General features: G+C 43.4%; 1 protein-coding gene across 1 annotated transcript; it reads right to left on the reverse strand.

The window, feature by feature from the left end:
* Positions 1–5,494: 5,494 nt before the first annotated feature.
* Positions 5,495–22,784, reverse strand: AMDHD1 (amidohydrolase domain containing 1). The gene is made up of 9 exons (XM_060112904.1): positions 22,577–22,784; positions 20,710–20,816; positions 19,261–19,325; positions 17,007–17,284; positions 14,705–14,930; positions 13,606–13,730; positions 8,786–8,879; positions 8,022–8,182; positions 5,495–6,283 (listed from the first exon to the last, which is right to left on the reverse strand). Exons 1-9 carry the CDS (start codon positions 22,711–22,713, stop codon positions 6,196–6,198), a joined length of 1,281 nt encoding a protein of 426 aa, XP_059968887.1. The 5' UTR covers positions 22,714–22,784; the 3' UTR covers positions 5,495–6,195.
* Positions 22,785–22,863: the final 79 nt, after the last annotated feature.

The raw sequence follows: 22,863 nt of genomic DNA on the forward strand, positions 1-22,863 counted from the left end.
GTTAGTACTCTATTCACATTCTTGTAATAACCCAGCTTAAGACGCCTCCTCATTTCACAGCTAAGGAATCTGATGTTCAGAAGTGAACCAACCCCCTCTCTATAATGGTAATCATTAAAACAAGGCCCTGTTGACAAAGGTCAGATGCACCCTAGGATGTTACCCAATCTGTTCCCTCCCCTCCCCCCAAAGAAGATAAGGAACCTCCTGGAAAGGCTTAAGTGTAATTGTCCCGATGAAGGATGGGTCACATGACTTCTTGGCTTCCCGAAGCTGTGACTTTGCACCCTTCTGTGCAAACATTAGCAAGGCGCTTTCCAAGTGCAGGAATGTGAGACCATGGTTCTAACTGCAGCTGGTCAAGGAAAGGGCAGGCACACTTGCCAGCTTGCCTACCTGATTACAGCCTTTTCACAGTAGAGTCTTCTCTTAGGTTGCAGCCTGTCCACAGGAAAGGTAGAGACAGGAGTGCAAACCAAAATTCAGTGAAGCAAAATGTGCTGAGGAACCTGTTTGCCGAAAGGTGGTTCTTGATGCTGTTCTTTGCTGAAATGTAAACACACAAATGAAGTTTATTCATTCTTATCCACGAGCGGCAGTGGAGCCAGTAAACCCAGTGGTTTGATGGCTGTTCGTCACTGGTATGGGGCGGGTTGGTTTCCCACAGGCCCGCGCGGTCCTCTGGGGCCCTCTGTCATTTTCTATACAGCGCTGTACTATGCCATCAAGGGAGTTTCAAGGTAAATGTGGAATAAACTAAGTCTCAATTGTCTTATGTCATTGCTGTATTCTTAGATTTTTATAACAAAGTTCAACACTTTGTCAGGGAAAGGTTATTCTAACTGCAGTTAATTACATTTCTGAAAGATTTCGTCAGTCAATGTTCACACGGTACAAAGTGTCTTTAGAAAATGTGATTGATTCGGTATACATTCTCTCTCTTCCCCATTGAGCAGCCCAGAAGAGCTGGAGGCATCATGATTTCTGCCCCAGTGAGCTCACCTGGGCTTCTTCACCTGTTCTCTCGGGGCAGCCACAGAGCAAACCCCAAAGCGCAAGGGATTTTCAAGCTTCTTTTGTGCCACATTTGCTAATGTCCTGTTGGCCAAAGCAAGTCACGCATCAAGCCCAAGTCAATTTGGGAGAGTAACACACAAGGGCGTGGGTGTGTGGTTTGGGGGCTGTAGCTGTCACAGTCTGCTGCATACATGAAATTCTACACATAACCTGAAAACTTCCCAGGAAGCTACTTTTCATTACTACTTTAAACTTGTGTCTCCTTTCTGAATCCGGTCCCTGGATTATTAGCTTTTTTATTAAACCTTCTAATTATCTCATGAATAGCATGATCATTTTGCATTTGGGGGTTTACTTTGGTTGAAGGTATTAACTTATTAAATGGAAACACTGAAATTATACCAAAAAACAAAACCACAAAAAGAGTTGGAGGAAATTCGTTTCAGCTCAGGGCACAGGCCTGGTTCGTCTCAAGGGGGTCCCATTCCCTTTACTGGGTGATTAGTTCAAGAGACAGCGGAGGTTGCAATTTGGGCCAATGAGACAGAAGAATTTTACTGCAGGCTTGAGAAAACGCTTTCTCTCCTGAAAGCCGTGACAGCCAGGCTTTCTCCCTCTCCTGCTTGACCCCAGTGAGAAGGCACAAAGCCCCTCTGGCTGCTGCGAGTTAGCCACACCTGGGGGGACCTGGCCTTGGGGCGCCGCCAACACTGGACGACAGAGCAGAGGACGGGAAGGGATGTGGGTCTTCAGGATCACAGAGCCGCTGCGTAAACCACTCCCGAAGCCTGTCCTTCCTGTGAAATTCCGAGGGGGAGCTAATGAACTTCCTTATTTTTTTTTTAACATCTTTATTGGAGTATAATTGCTTTACAATGTTCTGTTAGTTTCTGCTTTATAACAAAGTGAATCAGCTATACATATACATATACATATGTCCCCATATCCCCTCCCTCTTGCGTCTCCCTCCCACCCTCCCTATCCCATCCCTCTAGGTGGTCACAAAGCACCGAGCTGATCTCCCTGTGCTATGCGGCTGCTTCCCACTAGCCATCTATTTTACATTTGGTAGTGTATATATGTCCATGCCACTCTCTCACTTCATCCCAGCTTACCCTTCCCCCTCCCTGTGTCCTCAAGTCCATTCTCTACGTCTGCATCTTTATTCCTGTTCTGCCCCTATGTTCTTCAGAACCATTTTTTTTTTAGATTCCATATATATGTGTTAACATACAGTAATTGTTTTTCTCTTTCTGACTTACTTCACTCTGTAGAACAGACTCTAGGTCCATCCACCTCACTACAAATAACTCAGTTTCGTTCCATTTTATGGCTGAGTAATATTCCATTGTATATATGTACCACATCTTCTTTATACATTCATCTGTCAATGGACATTTAGGTTGGTTCCATGCCCTGGCTATTGTAAATAGAGCTGCAATGAACATTGTGGTACATGACTCTTTTTGAATTATGATTTTCTCAGGGTACATGCCCAGTAGTGGGATTGCTGGGTCATATGGTAGTTCTATGTTTAGTTTCTTAAGGAACCTCCATACTGTTCTCCATAGTGGCTGTATCAGTTTCCATTCCTACCAACAGTGCAAGAGGGTTCCCTTTTCTCCACACCCTTTCCAGCATTTATTGTTTGTAGAATTTTTGATGATGGCCATTCTGACCGTGTGAGGTGATACCTCATTATAGTTCTGATTTGCATTTCTCTAATGATTAGTGATGTTGAGCATCCTTTCATGTGTTTGTTGGCAATCTGTATATCATCTTTGGAGAAATGTTTATTTAGGTCTTCTGCCCATTTTTGGATTGGGTTGTTTTTTTGATATTGAGCTGCATGAGCTGCTTGTAAATTGTGGAGACTAATCCTTTTTTTGTTTGTTTTTTTGTTTTTGTTTTTTGGGTACGCGGGCTTCTCACTGTTGTGGCCTCTCCTGTTGCGGAGCACAGGCTCCGGACGCACAGGCTCAGCGGCCATGGCTCACGGGACCAGCCGCTCCGCGGCATGTGGGATCTTCCCAGACTGGGGCACGAACCCGTGTCCCCTGCATCGGCAGGCGGACTCTCAACCACTGCACCACCAGGGAAGCCCTGGAGACTAATCCTTTGTCAGTTGCTTCGTTTGCAAATATTTTCTCCGATTCTGTCTTTTCGTCTTGTTTATGTTTTCCTTTGCTGTGCAAAAGCTTTTAAGTTTCATTAGGTCCCATTTGTTTGTCTTTGTTTCCATTTCTCTAGGAGGCAGGTCAAAAAGGGTCTTGCTGTGATGTATGTCATAGAGGAACTTCCTTATTTTTCAAACCAATGTTAGTCAGTGCGTTCACATCTCACTGTGCCATTTCCAGAGCTTTCCACCCAGATTTCTAGCACCTGATCCCTCCTACTGTCTCCACCAAAGGACTTGGTTAAGGTGTCTTGCCAGAGTCCACTCACACAGCACATACCTGAGTGCCTACTCTGTTCACTAAAACCAGATTAATCTTTCTACCACAACACTCTTGTCCTGGGCCTAACCTGTTCAGAAACTTGCAGTGGCTTCCCCTGACTTTAAGAATGAAGTTCTGGGACTTCCCTGGTGGCGCAGTGGTTAAGAATCCACCTGCCAGTGCAGGGGACACGGGTTCGAGCCCTGGTCTAGGAAGATCCCACGTGCCGCAGAGCAACTAAACCCGTGCACCACAACTACAGAGCCTGTGCTCTGGAGCCTGTGAGCCACAACTACTGAAGCCTGCATGCCTACAGCCTGTGATCCGCAACAAGAGAAGCCACCGCAATGAGAAGCCCATGCACCACAACAAAGAGTAGTCCCCGCTCGCCGCAACTAGAGAAAGCCCGCGCGCAGCAAGTAAGACCCAACCTGAGTTGATCTGACCTTGTAGTCCCCGCCCCCACTGAACCCTCCACTCTAGGAAGACTCAGGCAGCCCCCTTCTGAACACCCCATGATGCTCCATCTCCGGAGCCTTTCCCTCACATTAAAATCTTTCCAACCTCTCATGCTGAGGATGGCCATGCCCCTTTCCACCCAGCCATGGAATTGTTTCTTGCTGGGTTTCACTTTTCCACTTTACTCCCCCATAAGCATCATCCATTATATTCAGGAATTCATATGCTTTTCCCAATATACATAACAAGTATTTTCCTTAACACTGCATTCCTGGGTTGGCCTGCTGAGTGTGTTTTAATAAGCAGTTTTCACTAGGGCCGTCTGTATGCTTGTGCAGCCATTCATTAATTCATTCACTGATCGCCTACTACGAACCAGTCACTACACTAGATCCTGGGGACATGATCAGGCTCCTGCCCTCTACTAACACACAATCTAAAGGGAAAGACAGTTTGATTGCAATGCTATAGAGGCTATCAGAGAGGGATGGGAGCTTGGTGTGGGGGGCAGTGACTAGCTCTGATTTCCCACTTAGAGAAGAGAGGGCAAGCACTCCAGGCAGAGGGAACAGTGCTGCAAGGCCTGGAGCAGCAAAAACAAATGGCGATTTTGAGGCACAGTGTGAAAGTCCATGTGGCTAGGGTCTAGACCACAGCCCTTCTCAGACTTAATGGGCATACAAATACCTGTGGGCTTCTTAAGACCAGATTCTGTTTCAGCAGGTCTGGAGTAGAACTGAAGTTCTGCATTTCGAGCCAGCTCCTATGAGTTGCAAGAGCTTACAGGACACTGCCCTGGGAGGACTAAGGCAGTTCCAGGTGGGTATCTTCTGCTTTCATTCAAAAAAGACATGAACACTACTTGTGTAGAGTGAATATCTCCTAGAAAGAAAATAGGAAGTGCTTCACCTTTTTATTCTGTAGTTATAAGGATATACTTCTACGTGGCTTGGGTTCCAGGGCAGACCTAATCTTTACTTTTGGCCTTTATATGTACCTCCTGCATCCCAAACTCCCACCATCGACTGGGAAACCGGTCATATGGGAGGCGTCTCCTACAGCAACTCGTGCTTTCCATACCCCCTCACGGCTTCTTCGCCAAGCATATGAGGGGCAGAGCTCCAGGTACCCCACGCTACTAGCCCGTGATAGCGATGTGCACTGTTACCCTTAACCTTCTGACAAGGGGTATCTTGAGTTGATCTATGTTGAATACAGTAAAGCCTCATTGGTTCAGGCTCTACTAACTTGAAATAGGTGATAATTTGGGTACTTAATGTTTACTTCTCTAGTCATTTCTTCATAAATAGGACAAAGTTTTAGCATGCAGTTGTGATTGTAAGAATGATCAAAGCGTTTAAAAATATTTCAAGTAAACACATGGCTTTAGAAACACTCATGTATATAATCATCCACTTTTTCTTTATGTAATCCACTTTCTTCTGTAATTTGTTCATTTCCTAAAAGGTTCTAATAGACAACACCACTGACTGGCTTCCAGGGCTGTAAACAACAACAATAATAGTGGCAGCAAATATTTATTGAGAGCTATAGATTTTTTTATACATTTGTAATGTGAAGAATCAAAAGCTTTAAAACTTTTTTAAAAATTACATTATTGGATTTGGTCAAAATGCATCCATTACAAGAAGGTCCCTGTACTTGTGTACAAAATGACAAGTCTTGAGCTCTGCTGTGAAGCTCTATTGCAAGGGTTGAGAAGAAAACAGAAGAACACCCTCCCTCAGAGGACCCTAATGCATTTGAAGAGCATCTAGAAAAACTATTTGAAAATAGAAATAGAAAATAGAAATAGAAAAACGATTTGCTTGTTACAGATGGCTACATTTTAGCTTAGTTTGTAGCATTTGACTTGGATTTCCCACTCCCCCCACAATTTTCAGTAAATATAGTTTAAGAATTGAAATTTGAAAAGTAGAAACAAAATGGGAATTTTAAGCCATGTCTACCTATTTGCCAATCTGCATTTCCCCACAAAGGCATTTCTGTGATACTCCATCATATTAATCTGCAGAATATTTATAGAAAATCTTTGTGAAGTAATTTAATCCTTTGAGATTATCATCACAAATGGTTTACTTGCTTATACGTCCAGGTGCACATGTTAAAATAAGTGAATCCCCTGGGTTTTTCAAGTGGATAAACAAAACACAGAAATAGATTTAGGTGACATCATTCTGGTAAACTACTAAGGTATTTTAACTTTTAATATAACTGTATTGACTTAAACAGAACAGTGTGCTCTTTCCTTACAGATCCATCATTTTTTATAGATGACTTTTCCTTTAGCTATAACATAATCAATTAATTCGTGATGGCCTCCAAACTGGTAAATCAAATGCTCCCATCTAGAAAGAAATCAGACATAAACGGATACAAGTCAAAATTATCACTCTGTCAATAAATGCTAATTTCAAAATACATTCTCTAAAAATTTTTTTACACTTAGTAGTTAATATTTGGGCTTTATAAAAAATGGTAGAGTACTATGATAATTAGTCTATGATAAATCCAATATTGTTTAATGATATTAAGTATTTGATCTTAAAATATTTGATTCACATTAGAACAATGACTCTAGATCAGTGCTTCTCAAACTTTAGCATGTATCTTTCTCACCTATAAGAATTTTTTTTTTTTTGGCCCTCAGGGTACACGGGCCTCTCACTGTTGTGGCCTCTCCCGTTGCGGAGCACAGGCTCCGGACGCGGCCATGGCTCACGGGCCCAGCCGCTCTGCAGCATGTGGGATCCTCCCGGACCAGGGCACGAACCAGTGTCCCCTGCATCGGCAGGCAGACTCTCAACCACTGCGCCACCAGGGAAGCCCTAGAAGACTTTTTAAGACAGAGATGCTAGGCCCACTCCTGGAGTTTCTGGTTTGGTAGACTGTCCAAGTGGCCTGAGAATTTGCATTTCCAGCAAATTCTCAGAGGATGCCCTTGCTGCTGGGACTGCACTTTGAGAACCACTGGTCTGGACTAGCAGTTGTCAAACTGTGGTCTGTGGGCCAAATCTGGCCTGATGCTTGCTTTTTATTGTTTTTGAGCTAAGATAGTTTTGTTTGGGGTTTTCTAAATTATGACTTAAAATGAAAAACAAAGACAATAATATTCTGTGACATAAAATTATATAAAATTCAAATTTCAATGCCCATAAATAAAGTGTTATTGGAACAGTAAAAAAAAAAATTTGCTTCAGTTAAATGATGCATGAATGGTAACATCAGCATCACTTTCGATAGAGACAATGGCTTATGACCCTTGAGAGTAGAACTATGGAGCCACTCTCTTCTGTTGAACATGAGGTCCAAGGCCTGGCAGAGGCTTGCTAGGGTCCAGACACCGTAGGATTCACAACTTTTTTTTTTTTGCTGTACGCGGGCCTCTCACTGCTGTGGCCTCTCCCGTTGCGGAGCACAGGCTCCGGACACACAGGCTCCGCGGCCATGGATCGCGGGCCCAGCCGCTCCGCGGCATGTGGGATCTTCCGGGATCGGGGCACGAACCCGTGTCCCCTGCATCGGCAGGCGGACTCTCAACCACTGCGCCACCAGGGAAGCCCTAGGATTCACAACTTTAAGATTTAGAACAATAAAACTCAACTTGTTACACTGGAGGCCCAGGAGGCTGTGAGTGAGTAATACAAAACAAGAGGCAGGAAAACTGAAGCAAGGCTTTTGGGATCCAGCAGGAATGAGAAGTCAGAGAGGTAATGAATCAGAACCAGGATGACAAGCCAGAATTGGGACCTGCGTGGCCCAACACAAGCAGAAAAGGTCAGAACTCAAGAAGAAAAACAAACACAGGCCAGAGGGCGCAAGTCCAAAGTCCAGGTAAACAGAGCAGAAACCTGGAGATCTATGAAAGATATAAGATGGATGAAGAGACCAGAAAAGTTGGTCGACCCTGCAGTTTAGGACCTGGAGGGAGACTTTTTGCTTAGAAAGGGGTGACACTGAGAAGACTGTGTAGCTGCTGAGCTTATACAGAGCCTGACACTAATAATCAGTGGAAAAGGGATTTAAACCAAGTCTCCATATTACAGTGGGCATACAACAAAATGGCTCAGTTGGGAGAACACTCACCTGGATGAATTGATGATAATGAGATCTCCCTGTTTGCCTACTTCCAAAGATCCATGAGTGTGAGATTTTCCCAGGGCATAAGCGGCATTGATGGTGGCAGCGGCCAAGGCCTCGGGCATGGACATTCTCATGTTCACACAGGCCAGATGCATGACCATCGGCTAAGATGGGAAAAGAAAAGCATTGGAGAAAAGCAACAAAACGTCAGGTGCCACCTAGGACATTTCTCAACACAGCACAACAAATAATGATAGTTAAATGTATAAGTGGAGCTGGCTAAATTAGTATGAGAAAAGTTAAATTTACATTTACACATAAAGATTCTTATGCTTTGGGAAAGATTCATTTATTATAGAGATTACTTACCCACCCACCCCCTATATGTATTTAATATTTATTTATTACTTTTCAAGGCCACTTACTGTGTACGATGAAGCTCACCTCCACATTTACTTACTAAAACTTACTAAACTTCCTTGAGCTTATGCAATTCTGAGAGGGGAAACAGGTTACTATAAAACCACAATGCCCAAAGGCTGCATCAAAGCATAGTATCAATAGAACCTTCTCTCTTCTCTCTCAGCCTGGAGGCATTCAAGTGGCACGAATATCCAATTACACTGCTGTCAACACTCTTTTCTTGTTTCACAGGAAAATCTTTTCAGATCTTTGAAACATTTTAACAGTTAGTGAAATACTTTTAAGTTATTTATATGCTTGGTAGAAGTTTCACAGACTATGAATGGCACATTAAAAATAATTACCATTGAAAAACAATATGCATTAGGGTTGAAATCGCTGCCCAGAGCGACTATTACCCCTTCATCTAACATTTTCCTGGCTCGAGGTTGCTTCAGTCTAAGGAGAGGGAAAAAAATGATGTCAGTCTCTAGAAGTGGAACTTTTGAAGAACAGATGTTCAGAGTTGAAGCAGACTTAAAGATATCCAACCCTTTCGTGTTCTGGAAGAAGAAACAGATACTCAAGATTAAGTGATTAGTGGTGGCAGCCAGCAGAACCCCAGGACTCCTGATTTTTATCATCCTGCTTTTGAAATCACTTGGCTATGGCCTACTTTTTAAATTTGGGATTATCATGACAATCTTTATATATATTCAGAGATTCTTGCAAAGGAAGAAAACTTAAAATTGTTTTCAAATGTAATAAACTTTTTTTGACTCCCAAATATAAACAATGAGGTTTAAATAATGCTTTTTAAATTAACATTTTGCAATTTTTTTGTTCATATCTCTCCCTCTCCTTTTTTTGTGGGGGAGAGGGGGTCTCAAACATTATTATAGGTCCTTTAAATTTTTGAAGGCCCAAGAAACTAATATGTAAAATATTTGTGCTCCTTCCTGGATTGGGTATCTCCCTGACCTCCTTGTAAGCTTTTTAAAGTAACTGCTCTAAGAGGAAGCTCAGAGGCTTATCTGCCTATCACCAGGTTTTACTGGAACAAACAGTTAATTTTCCTGGCAGGTTGGGCTTTCTCAGACAGGTATTCTAAGGGGGCCTGGGCTCATTCTAGGGAGGCATCCTGCAGCTGTTAGAAACTATGCCAGTGTTTGTTCAAGTCTCATAATGTTGGGGAAGGTGGGTGAATAAAATCATTTGTGCTAAGAGCCTGTAGGTTTATAGGCAAGATTGAGGCTTAGTGGAGAGAGGGGCTCAGAGGAGTCTGAATAAAGTTTGGTCAAGGAGAGACCTCCGCTGGAAAGCCTTCCCAGTCACCTTGTTGGCCCTCATTTCCTCTGGCTTCCCCAGCACCCCCATACCCCTCCATTTTAGAAACAATAGCTCTTGTTTCATGACAATGATAGTGGACTGGTACTCAGCCATTATGAACCTGTACTGCCCAGGAGCTGTCTTTAAAAAAAGCCCCTGAGGGTAACCCTGATCCCCACTTTGAGACCCTACTCTAGCCTTAAGTTCAATTTGACTGATCGGTTGGTTGTAAAGTATTGAGACTATTACACCCGCCCCTCTGCTGGCAAGTCCAGCAGGGGCTAAGGATCACTGAAAGGATTATTTCTTTTTCTTATAATTTGTCCCAGCACCCAGTCCTGTCTCTGGCTAATTAATATTTTTGATTGAATGAATGAATGATACTGTTATAGTCTAGGGGTGTACTAAATATGGCAAAGAATAGAATAACTTTATAGCTGTGCTCAGAATAGGTTCTATTTATGTTTTATACAAAGTCCACCTAAGTTTGGCATTCGAGGCTCCCCACAAACTGAGCCCACACTTCTTTCAGGGCCTCCTTTCTCATCCCTGCCCTACCCAATACTGCCCTCGAACCACTGGGGTTTTCTATTTGTACATTTCTGAGTCTGCCATTCTCTTTGCCTAGAATATCCACCCCTCCCTGAAATGCATTCATATTCCCAGGCCCAGCTCACCTCTCACCCACCCATGCTCACTTTCCCCGGTTACTCAGCCAGAAGTGATCATCCTTTTCCTTACTTCTACAGGTATTATTGTCTATTCATTTATCACGTTTCATATGCTTAGACTGCAAATTCCATGAAGGACCAAGTGTGTCTTCTTCACCATTGTGTCTCTAGTACCAGTACAGTGCCTGGTATTAGTAGCTGATTATGTTTTGTTAAAGGAATTCTTTAATTTTTTTTTATTGTGTCTTCATTGCACTTCAGTTTTATTTTCTCCCCAAAATACAGGGACTTCTTGGCAGCCTCAATGAAAAGCATATGGTATCTAACACATGGAGATCACTAAAACTTGCCTGGTCATTAATTCGGCCAGTCATTCTAAAACCATCCCATTAGTGAAAACTCTGTGCCAGGTACTAAAGCTTCAGAGTCATCCTTGAGTCATTTCTCACAGTCCACATCCAACCCATCAGAAAATCTTGTTGGCTCCCCCTTAAAACTATATCCAGAATCCAACTCCTTTTTATATCCCTCTGCTACCACCTTGGATCCAAGTCACCATCATTGCTTGCTAGGATATTTGTTAAGACCATCCTAACTGGCTTTCCTGCTTCTACCCTCAAGCCCCTTAAAATATATTATCTTCCTAGCAGCCAGAGGGATTTTTTAGAAAAATAAGTTAGATCATGCCGCCATGCTTTTAACCACTCTCAGTGGCTTCCCGTGGGCTTCCTGTCTGCACCATGAACTCAGCCCTTCAAGAACTGCCCCTCTTTCTGGCCTCGTCTCCTATCTCTCCCTGCCTGGCTCGTGCCTCTCTGGCCTCACTCTTGTTGCTCCTCAAACACTCTCAGTGCATTTCTACCACTGCACTCACCATCCATCCACTCAGAACACTCTTCTAGTTATCCTGGCTCCTTCCCCCAGATATGGCTTGCTCCCTCACTTCCTGGAAGTCTCTGCCCAAATGTCCCCTCCTCCGAAAGCCTTCCCTGACCACCCTAAAAACACAGCACCCTCCCCTCAAACACTCTCTATCCTCTCACCTTACCTGGATTGTTTTCACGGCACCAAGCATCACCTGACATTTTCTGTGTTCACTGGTCGGTTTGCACATCCCCATTAGAATGTAAGCTCCTTGAGGACAAGACTCTGTTTTACTTGTGGCTGGATCCACAGTGCCTAGAACAGTGCCTGACAAGTAGTGGCCCCCCAACACGCGTGTTGAATACAGAAATTAATCAAGGATTGGGGGTACAGAAGTGACACTTGCCCTTGAAGCATTCCCAGTCTACGACAGGTAGTTTCCAGGACCAGTTAAAATAGCGTTTCTCTGCTAGGACAATGCGTGAGAGAGGTGGGTGAAGCAGAGATACAGAGTGAGGAAAGGGTAGACGTTAAAATTTCCCTGCTGGTCACTCTGATGGCCTCCCCTCCCTTTCCCGAACTACTTAAGGAAGAGAAATATATGTATGTACAAAGAAGTAAAATTATAAAGGGGGCTCCAGATAAACTAAGGTGAATGTGTCCTGAATAGATTTAAATATTATACACAAAGATGCATAAAATAATGATTAAAAGAAGCCCTTGAGTGGCATAAGGCAATGGTTATTCTGGAAATGAGAGTCAAGAGAGTTCAGGGCGCAGCGGGGAAACCTGCAGCTCCTCCTGATGGAGAGATCAGAGAAATACAGAAACAGAGAAGCCAGAGAAGAGCATGGCTTTCTCTATGGTTGCCCCTGTCATCCAAACAGGATGTTAAACCCATCTTGTGGTGACGGCAGCTGAGTGGCATAGGGAGTGACAGCTGCCACTGGCATAGGGACAAAGTGCAGACTTTTAATGCTGAACTGCCCTCCAGCACCACAAGTCTCAGATATTTGCTCTGCCTTAAGAGATTCAAGGTGAGTTAAAGGAATCCTTTTCTTTTGTAAAAACTTATTCCTTGGGTGGTGGAAAACTAACCAGATTAAGTCTTGATTGATGACGCTGATGACTATTGAGATTTGCAAGAAAAGCAGCTGATCATACTGAGAACAGTTATTGATGGATCTTTCCTGACAGTAACCTACATTATGTCTACTCTTTAAGAGAACAGTAATAAGAGAAATGTATAATATTTTATATATATATATGTATATAAAATCATAATAAATTTGAAAAAAGCACTGCAATATTCCTTTCTTCTCCCTTATCAAAGTTACTTGAACTTGTTTTTCCAATCCCTCAGGCAGAGTTTCTCAATCGCAGCACAATTAATGTCTTGGACTGGATGATTCTTTTTTGTAGAAGGTTTTTCCGTGCACTGTACGATGTTTAGCATCATCTCTGGCCTCTACCCACGAGATGCCAGTGACACCCCCTAGTTGTGACAACCAAAAATGTCTCCAGATACTGTCAAATATCCCCTGAGGAGCAAAATCACTCCAAGTTTGAGAACCACTGTCCTAAGGCCATAACTGCGGAATCATGCTCCTCCCCGCAAAAAACCATGTATCACAACCACAGAGAAAGCACCCAGTCCTAAGAGGAAATCAACTGCCCCTTGAATGCTGGACCTTCTGACCACAAATTCAGTGGCTGTCATGGAAGTGGTTCAATGAGTCAGGAGACCTCAGGTCTCATATTTGAACTGGAGCAACGGCAATGATAAAAGATGGACTACATGGACTCAATCCATTGAGGGCACACAGCCAAAACCCCAGGGAGATGTCACAAAATATACTTAGACATCTCCTCTTTCCTCCCACTCCCAGGATTTATGAGGATTATGGTCCCCACTTGTATCCTCTTAGAAAGCAGCTCATTCAGATTCAGAATACTGTGAAATATCCCTAATACCTTATGCGTGTTTTTTAAAGTATAAAGCCTACATCACTATTTTCTCATTATAAAAGTAATGCATATTGATTTTTAATTGGAAAATTCCAAAAATGAGGAAGAAAGAAAAAGAAAGCGCCACTCTCCCCAGTAATCCCACCACTCAAACACAATTTGGGTCTAAGCTCCTTCCTCGGGGTAATTCATTACAAATATCATACCAGTATTAGCATCCTCCATGAGCTAAGTTTTCCTGATCTGCATTTTTAAGGGATTTGTAAGGGTGATGAATATTTGGGCATCTTGGAAGTCTGTGTCTCCACAGCTTATACTTGCAGCTCTCATGTTGGGGGGAGAAACAACCTCACCTCAGCATGTAGGCCGTGGTGGGCAGGAGGACAGCAGAGCACCTGGCCGCTGCCATGGCAGCAATGCCTTCATCACTCACTTCTTCCAGGTGACTGATTGCCTGGGCTCCCAGTTCCGCCCCGAGCTAAACAGAATGGGCAGAGAGACAGAGAGAAGTTTCACCAACAGCAACAACAAATCAATAACGTGCCAGCAAATGGTTTTTCCTGCAAAAATAAACAGCACTCTATTATTAAGATTTCTTGCCAACTACCCCTCACGAGCACAAGCTCGGTGATCTGAAGTGGGCAGTGTGAAGTGGATCCAGAGATATTTAGGAGGAGAATTGGGAGGACTTGCTGGTTGGCTGAAATGCAGTAGGTGAGGGGGAGGGAGGAGTCAAAATGATATCCAGGGTCTCGACTTAGGCAACAGATGGATAATGACGTCATTCACTGGGGCAGGAAACACAGGACAAGATTTGGACGTGATATTAAGAGATCATATTGAACGTGTGGTGGTTGGGACACATGTAGACTATCTGTATTTATGCCCCAAGGGCAGTTGTTTATGTAGCTCCAGGACTTAGAGGAAAGAGCTAGACCCCCAACTGCAGGGATTTTGTGCGTCTTACTGCTGAATTCTCAGTGCCTAGAACAGTGCCTGGCACACAGCAGATACTCAAATATTTGTAGAAAGCATGAATAAATTAATCTGGAAAAGACACATAGATTTGAAAATCATCCTGTGGCTATTAATGGTATGCTCCACTCAAAGTCCTCTGGGTGCTGCCACAGAAAGACCCTAGAAGCTACATGTGAAATTAACAGACTGAGCTAGGGTGGCTTTGTGTGCCAATCAAAATAGGTTGTGAGTTTAGTAAATGAGATCACAAAGGTACTTCTTTTTTCTACTAGTATCACCAGGAGGAAATAATAAAAGTAAATAATCAGCAAAAAAGTCTGGGATTCCAAGGCTCAACCACACCAACCTGCACATATTTCAAACAAATTTCCCCATTCTCTATCTTTTCAGATGGTTACTCCTTCCTTTAAACAAACTCATTAAGTTTTCCACAGCACGAGTGTTGACAAAGGAAAAGCAAAAGGTCACCCATACCTCAGCAGCCTTCATTGGGTGGAGTTCATCCCCATGGAAGTTAATCTGTAACCCTATATCTTTCCCACTTTGAAGAATCCTTCTGGTGGAATCGAGATCAAAGACGCCCTTCTCACAGAACACATCTATATTGTCAACGTGTATTTCCCCATTTCTGCCAAGTTCCTTCAGCTTTGGGAGGTGGTTATTGATGATGTCATCAGCGGCTTCAGTAGCAGTTTTTCCTCTGAGGGAAGAAGAAAGTGAGATTACCGTGGGCAAGGTTTTTTTTTTTTTTTTTTTAAATTGGAGAAAGGGTTTTTTTTGGCACTTGGGAGAACCTGAGAAATTGTAGGTAAATGACCCCGAGCCTCAGAAAGGTAAAGAGAAGATCAAAGCTATAACTCAGGACTCTTAGCAATCGGGATGAGCCTACATAGCAGAGGTATTGATAAGACTTCTGTATACACTGACCCTATAGGCAGAGACTCAGATGGTTCATCCATTCTGGCACATCTGGGTTGCTTTTGGGAATGCCTGGCTGAAAAACTGAATCTTCTTGTCAAGGACACGTAGAGGACATCCTGGATGCTTCCCTGACAATCCAAACATGAGCCCCTTACCTGGGCCAAGCTATTACCTTGACTTTTTCTTCCTCCTCACTGTTTCTAGGAGCATCTGCCTAAGGCTTTCTGTCTCATCAGACATAGGGGAAGAAGATAGTAGGAGGCCCTGAAATTCTTTCTAAGACTCTGGGGTAGTTATATATGAGAAAGGTATGGGCTTTTGAAGTCAGACACAGAGCTGCGCCACTTGCTAGCCGTATAACTTTGTACACATGATGTAGACATCATTTGGCATCCTCTGGGCCTCAGGCTTTATCTTCGGGGATCAAGATCAGACCTCAGAGGCTCACTGGCAGATGGAGAAATTTTCTGTAAAACTTCAGCCTTGTGTTTGGCACACAGAAGGCTCTCAGCAAAAACCATCTGGGTGGGTAGATAGAAGTGGGCTCTGAGGAGACAGGTACTTATATATGCTGTTTCTAATTCTCGAGACAACCATATAGGATAAGCGTGTTATTTAGCTGGTTTACAGATAAGCAATTCATGTCCAGAAAAGTTAAGCGATCAAAACTTAACTCAAAATCACCCAGCTGGAAGTAGCTAAGCTAGACTCGAACCCAGGTCTGGTGTCCCTCCAAAGCATGAGACTTTTCTGCCATGTCACATTGTCTTTCCTACTAAAAAAAAAAACAAAAACAGACTATAATAGGATATCCCAAAAGTCTTAGTGCAGTTTCAAGCCATAATAATTTTGGAAGTATAAATGCTAAAAACATACAACAAACATCATTGGAAATATTAAGTATTTATATTTCTTTTCTACTTAGTTCTGTAAATTTTTCATAATAATTTCAATGTTAATTTTTTTAGTTCCTTTGAATAAAGATGGTAAATGAAATATTAACATTAAAATTTTGTCAAGGTTCACAGAACTAAAAATTTTTTAATGATTAACCTTAAAAGATTTAATTAACTTATTAATATGACTTAATTAAATGGCCTATTTATGTGATTAAACCATTTTTGTAAGCCTGCAGCATTTATTATCTAAGTTAGTCATCACAACTTAAAACTGCAGTAAGACTTTGGAGACACCCTGTGAATTTTCAAGTCCTGGATTTCTTTTGGATCGTTTGGCTCTGGGACTGCGGGCCTTCTGATCTAGTAATTCCGGGATGGATGAGATGCAGAAGCAGAAGGGGAGAGAATTCTCTATAGCAAATCCATACAGGAGGAACTTTCCACATAAAGAGGAAAGCTGAAAAAAACATTTACAGCAATAAAACAAAAATGTTTGCTGCTAAACAAGCAAACAGATGAACAAAAATAAAAACCTCCCTAAGTCATCTTGACGTCAAGATTTGATCTACCTCCCACGGGGTGTTACTCAAGTCCTGAAGTGCCTTTGCGCTCACTGTCATGGGAAACTATTTAAATTAATATGTCAGTTTAAAGGACCTATCAGGGGAATTTCTTTTTGTTAACCAAGAGTTTTGAACATCTCCTCTTCCTTCACTGTTAAGGGACTTGCAAACGAACGGGCCTGGTGGGGCCCGCCTTCCTAAACCCATGTGTGTGAGATGCCTGAAGGTTGGAATCACAACACCTTTCCAAGGGCTCTACTGGTCCCTCTGCAAGAGCTAACGTGCTGGTGCACCTTCACTCCCTGGAGAACGCAGCCCCACTCAGGCACCACATGAGCCCTTCTGCATTCTCAGTACCCTGAGTTAAACCCCGGTCCCTTCGGCGGAGATTACTTTGGCACCGAGTGAGCCCCGCAGTAAGTGGCTGAGATGCCGATGTCCAGCTCCCGCCGGGCGCGCTCAATCACGCGTAGCATCTTGATCTCCGTCTCCAGGCTGAGGCCGTATCCGCTCTTGCACTCCACCAGTGTTGTCCCCGCCCTCATCATGCACCCAAGCCGCTGCTGGAAGGAGCTGAACAGCTCCTCCTCCGAGGCCTGGCGCGTGCGCTCCACCGTGAGGTTGATCCCTCCTCCGGCCTGGTGGATATCCATGTATGTGGCTCCTGCCAACTGAACACACGGTCCACCCTTAGGTCTGCAACATGCAGGGAGGCTGCAGGCAGGTCTAGAGAACCTACGAACGGGGGTGATACTCGACATGACTGACCATCGATACGGCACAGACACCAACCGATCAGGAAGGATGGTGGGGCCCACAGTTCTGGAAGTCCCTACTCTGCCAGGGTGGTGGGGAGTTGCAGGGGTCAGAGGTGTTTCAGGAAGGGACTGGGGTGGCAGAAATGGGAGATGTGGGGAGGACTCGGGGCTTCAGGCTAGCGACAGTTTGCCAACAGGTACAAAAGTATTTCGGTATTTTAACAACACAGTCAGTCTCGGTGTGCACCAGCTAGTCTCGGTACCTATGAGAAAGCAAAGCTTAGGCGATTAGGGACCTCACTGTGGTTAGTCAAGTCCCCACTAAGAGACCCAGAGCATTTCCACCCCTCAGTATTTGGCCACCTAGAGTTTCGGGCCTGACCTCTGTCACTCAAGCAAATAAAGAGGCACTTTCTGGGATCCCACTGGACCCCTGTTACTCTGGGCAGCAGGGAGTGTGGTGCAAACAAAGTGTGCCGGCCTGCGGGGCTCCCTTAGTCACACCCTTCCCTTCTGTTCTTAATTCTGTCACGTTCAAGTTATTGCAAACTCGAGCTTTTAAGGAAAGTTTCAATGGTTTTATAATAAATGATCTTCGTTCATTTCGTGTTAAAAAAAAACACCACCACCACCTGATGGGTTCGGCCCTTTTTGAATCACTTTCTGCATCATAGAATGAGAGAATTGGACCGTAAATCTCTAAGGTTGATTTTTGGCTCTGAAATTCAAAGATTTAAGAAAGTCTTAAAAACAGTTCTAGGTTGTTGAGAAAGGTAGACAATTTTTGAAGAAATTTTTTCTTTTTCTGAAAGAATCTAATTTAGCTGTTAGGCTGCACAGGTTTTTTAAAAACAGTGTGAAGAAAAGACATGGAGGGAACAACCTGAAAAGGCTACATACTGTAGGATTCCAACTCTATGACATTCTGGAAAAGGCAAAACTATGCAGACAGTAGAAAGATCAGTGGTTGCCAGGGACCGGGGGGAGAGAGGGATGAATACGCAGAGAAGATTTTTGGGGCAGTAAAATTACTCTGTATGATACTACAATGGTGGGGGCATGTCATTATACATTTGCCCAAACCTAAAGGATGCATAACACCGAGTCAACAGTAATGAAAGCTATGAACTCTGGGTGATAATGATGTGTCAGTGTAGGTTCATCCATGGTAACAAATGTACCACTCTGGTCAGGGATGTTGACAATGGAAAAGGCTGTGCTTTGGGCAGGGAGCAGGGAGCAGTGGTATATGGGAAATCTCTGTACCTTTCATTCAATTGTTCTGTGAACCTAAAACTGCTCTAAAAAATAAAGTCTACTAAAAACAAGGAGATAAACAATGTGAAAATGGCTCAAACCAGGGATTTGAGGGTTGACTGCAGCTAATTAATGACTGACAAAGACTACAATTTATGTTTCTTAATAAGTCTCATTTTTCTGGAAAAAAAGTGGAAACAATATAAGACATTTTATTTTTGCGATTAATAATATGTTTTTCCAAGTTTGACCCCAATGAATGGTGATTTTCAAACTGTTTCCTGGAGTCCCTTCAAAGGCTACCAAGGGATGGAATGAGGAAAAGAAAAGAGAGGAGAAATTAATGAGCAAAGCAGGTCAGCTCTATTTTAAAAGGAGGATTTGGCAGCTAAAACATCTTGAAAACTATTATACTTGAAATGACTGATAGCCCTGGGCACAGTATAAAGATTGGGTACCAAGTTATAAATTGGTTAATTTTGTTGTAATTTATTTCCATAGTCCAAGCCAGTAAAAATATCTGTTAAAAAGACATGTAGACATTTGTTGTAAAGCCTAACAGCCTACAAACTCTAGAAAACCACGTCTATATTTGTGCTTTATTTTGATTTGCCATTGTTTATTGCAGTTACCTTCATCGCAAACTCATGAACTCTTTCACCAGCCCATACTGGATGTGTGTGTGCATCCACTAAACCTGTAATCAATAAATCAAATCACGTTTAAAGTTAAGAAACAGAAAGCACTTAGACAGCAGGCAGACTCTACTACACAGTTCTTAGGAAAGCATGAGGGTGGTCAGCCATCTTGGAGGAGGGTGGAGAAGGGAGAATTTGTCTGCGGGGTTCCAAGAAGACTCCCTGCATGGTTGGTCTAGAAGGCTCTAATGGAGGAGGGTGACTCAACATGATGAAAATATCCCCTAAAGAAATACAGCTCCTTTTGCCCAATAAATCCATGCTCACCAAGCAACCTTTTAAAACAAGATGTCAAATCTATTAGCTGAGCAAAACCAAGGACTATATGACCGAGGAAGAAACTGGGTGTGAAAAAGAATACTATCCCTACCCTCAATTTTGAGCAGGAAAAGTATAAAATCAGAAAGATGAATCTTTCTTTAAGAAAGAAAAATATTTTAATTAAAGAGAAACTATAAAATGATCACTTGAAACTTTGGTTTATCCCAGTACAATTTGGTAAAGTCTGTCCTTCCAGAACATTCAAAGTGCCTTATGGATTAAATGGCTCATTAGTGGTTCCGACCGGAGTAAAATCAAAGGTCCCTACCATACATTCTCTACCATATTCTGCTCTTTCTCCTGAGGTTTCACCCTGACTTTCTCTCCTGACCCCCAAGGGCCAGAGAGTAGCTCTGTCAGATGCGCACAGCACACAAGTATAACTGCTAGCCTCTGTGTTTGCGCAGAACTCAAAATTTGTGAAATTTGTTTCAGAGGATTACATAAAGCCATAAAATATAGAAAATGTAGGAGATAATGGTTAATAAACTGATTCTGTTATCAATCACTGAAGATACAAATGAACTTCAGTGAAATCTCTAGGGTTACTTGGTTTATGTTTTTTCTGCCTGGAGATGGGTCCTTTGTTTCATACTCTATACAAATTTAGAGTGTATTCTGGAATTACAGAGAGCAATTTGCTGTCTTTGCCTCCCCTATGCCATGGATTAATAAAATTCTTCCAACAGCTTTTGAACCCAAGCCCAGCACAGCTGGTCCTCTTCAGCATATAAGTAGGAAGAAGTGGAGTGAATGAATGGGTGTGACTCCCAGCTTGCCCTTTACCTGTTTAGAGATCTTGGGTAAGATATTTCACCCCTAAACATCAGTGTTCTAATCTGCAATGTGTAGATAATGATACTTACCTTCCAGGGCAGTTCGGTTTCATTCAACATGAAAGTGCGTTTGTAAAGCAGCTAGACATTTACTAGTAGAAATTCAATAAATGGTAACTATTACATTTTCATATTATTGTGAAACCTTGTTTAAAACAAGTTACTACTCTTCCTCTTTACACTACTAAAACTGCTTTCAGGGCTTTACTGAAAAAGAGGTTAATACCTGGCAAGATGCATTTCCCAGAACAGTCAATTCTTTCTTGAAATGTTTCTTCTGAAAACTGTTTTTGGATAGCATCAGCAGGACCGATGGCTTTTATGAACCCATCTCTGAATAAAAATCAAGAAATTATTACTAACTTTGGGGGAAATATTGTGAAAATTTTGACCAATGACCACATTATCAATGCCTTTTGGTGTCAATCAGTATTTATTGTATTTCCTTCTTGAGTGTGTGTCTTTGGAAATTGACTCTAGCCACATGCAAGGCAAAAAGTCAAATCAGGTGTAGCAGAGACTGCTAATTGTTCCTCAAGATCAATGTTCCCTTTTCCCACAGTGCTAGATTCCTAAATTTTAGCTGGAGGCATGACCACCCAGAATAAAGACTACCTTTCCGTGTCTCCCATCAGCCAGGTGTGGCCATGTGACTAAGTTCTAGCCAACAGGATCGTTTTCTCTGCCTACTTCCTACTGGCTGGAATGTAGACACCATAATGAGAGATGGCACAGCAATCTTGGATGTTGGAGTAACGGTGAGCAAGAGGGCAGTGCTCAGCTGAGCAAGACAGTAGGGGTCTGGATCCTCAGAACTCCGTGGAGTATGGCCATCAACTAGCCCTAGGTGCCTACATCCAGGCAATTCTGTTAACTCATTTTAACAAATTTTTGACAGTAACACTGGGAATGTTTTTATTCCTTTGTTAATTAAAAACAAACACACACAGAGTCCCTAAAAGCTGGGCTCTTACACAACCCTAAGCAGCCTCAGCTAAGGGATGAGACTTGTGTAATCGCACTGCCATGGGCTCTCCAATTCAGATGGGCACCCAACCCCCATTACCACTCCAAGTCCACCCTTCTAAACTTTGGCTGTTCTTTTATTCTCAGAAGTTTAAATGAAAATAACTGAAAATGTCCTCTCTTTCTGGTGGCTGAATCTTAATTATCTATCACCCCAAACCATCACCATCTGAACGTTTTCTGTGGTTCTCAAGCTTTGGGGTGCAGACGAAGGGGGTGGGAGACGTGCTCTGTAAAAATTCAGATCTCAGAACTCCACCCATAGAGATCCTGATTCAAAAGACCTGGGGATAGGTGGGGACTGGGTGGAGGGGATTGGATGAAGGTAGTCAAAATGTACAAACTTCCAATTATAAGATAAATAAGTACTAGTGATGTAATGTACAGCATGATAAATATAATAAACACTGCTGTATGTTACTTATGAAAGTTGTTCAAAGAATAAGTCCTAGGAGTTCTGGTCACAAGGAAAAAAATTTTTTCTACTTCTTTGAATTTGTATCTATATGAGAGGATGGATATTCACTATACTTACTGGTAATCATTTCATGATGTATGTAAGTCAAATCATTGTGCTGTTCACCTTAAATCTATACGGTGCTGTATGCCAACTATCTCAATAAAACTTGAAAAAAAGAAAAAAGATCTGGGGATAAGGGGGGAGGGGCGGGATCAGAAGTCTGTCTTTAAAAAAAAAAATCTCAGGCCGTCTGAGGCAGGTGGTCCCCCGTCCGCACTTCAAGATGCATTGGAGAGAACCCCTACGTCTTCAGATTGCTGCAATTATATTTTATCAGCAGAAGCGAGACCTTGATGCTCCCCAGTGGGATGTGCAGCTTGAGAGAGGTTTCCTTCAGCTGAATGACAACCGGAGGCGGCCAAATACATTAGCAACAGGCGCCAAAAGGCAGGCGTGCCAATGACTCCCTGGGTGCGGAAAGGCTGTTACCGCGTTCCCCTCCACAGCGCACAAGTTACAGAGAGAGCACCAAGCTGGGCCTTGGCTGACCGGTCCCCCCAGCACACGACCCGGGGCACCCGCAGCTCCAGAGCGCGCGGCCACTTACGTGCCCACCACCAGGCTGGCGCCCTCCAGCACCGCCAGGCTGCGCAGCGCGTCGCGCGCCAGGAAGCGCTCGCCGCGGGCGCACACCAGCACCACTTGCCGCGCGTTCTCCAGCAGGAGGCGGTGGCCGCCCGCCATGTCGTCGCGCACCGTAGGTCCAGCAGAGGCTGCGCAGCTCCCGCCGCGGGCGGCTGGCGGCAGAGGGGGCAGGTTCGCAGGCGGCACCGCCCAGGGCCAGCAGGGAGGGGCGGGGCGGGGCGGAACGGGGCGGGGCGGGAGCGGGGGCGG

This window comes from Mesoplodon densirostris, chromosome 11 (assembly GCF_025265405.1).
Source record: "Mesoplodon densirostris isolate mMesDen1 chromosome 11, mMesDen1 primary haplotype, whole genome shotgun sequence".
In the NCBI taxonomy this organism is placed as follows: Eukaryota; Metazoa; Chordata; class Mammalia; order Artiodactyla; family Ziphiidae; genus Mesoplodon; species Mesoplodon densirostris.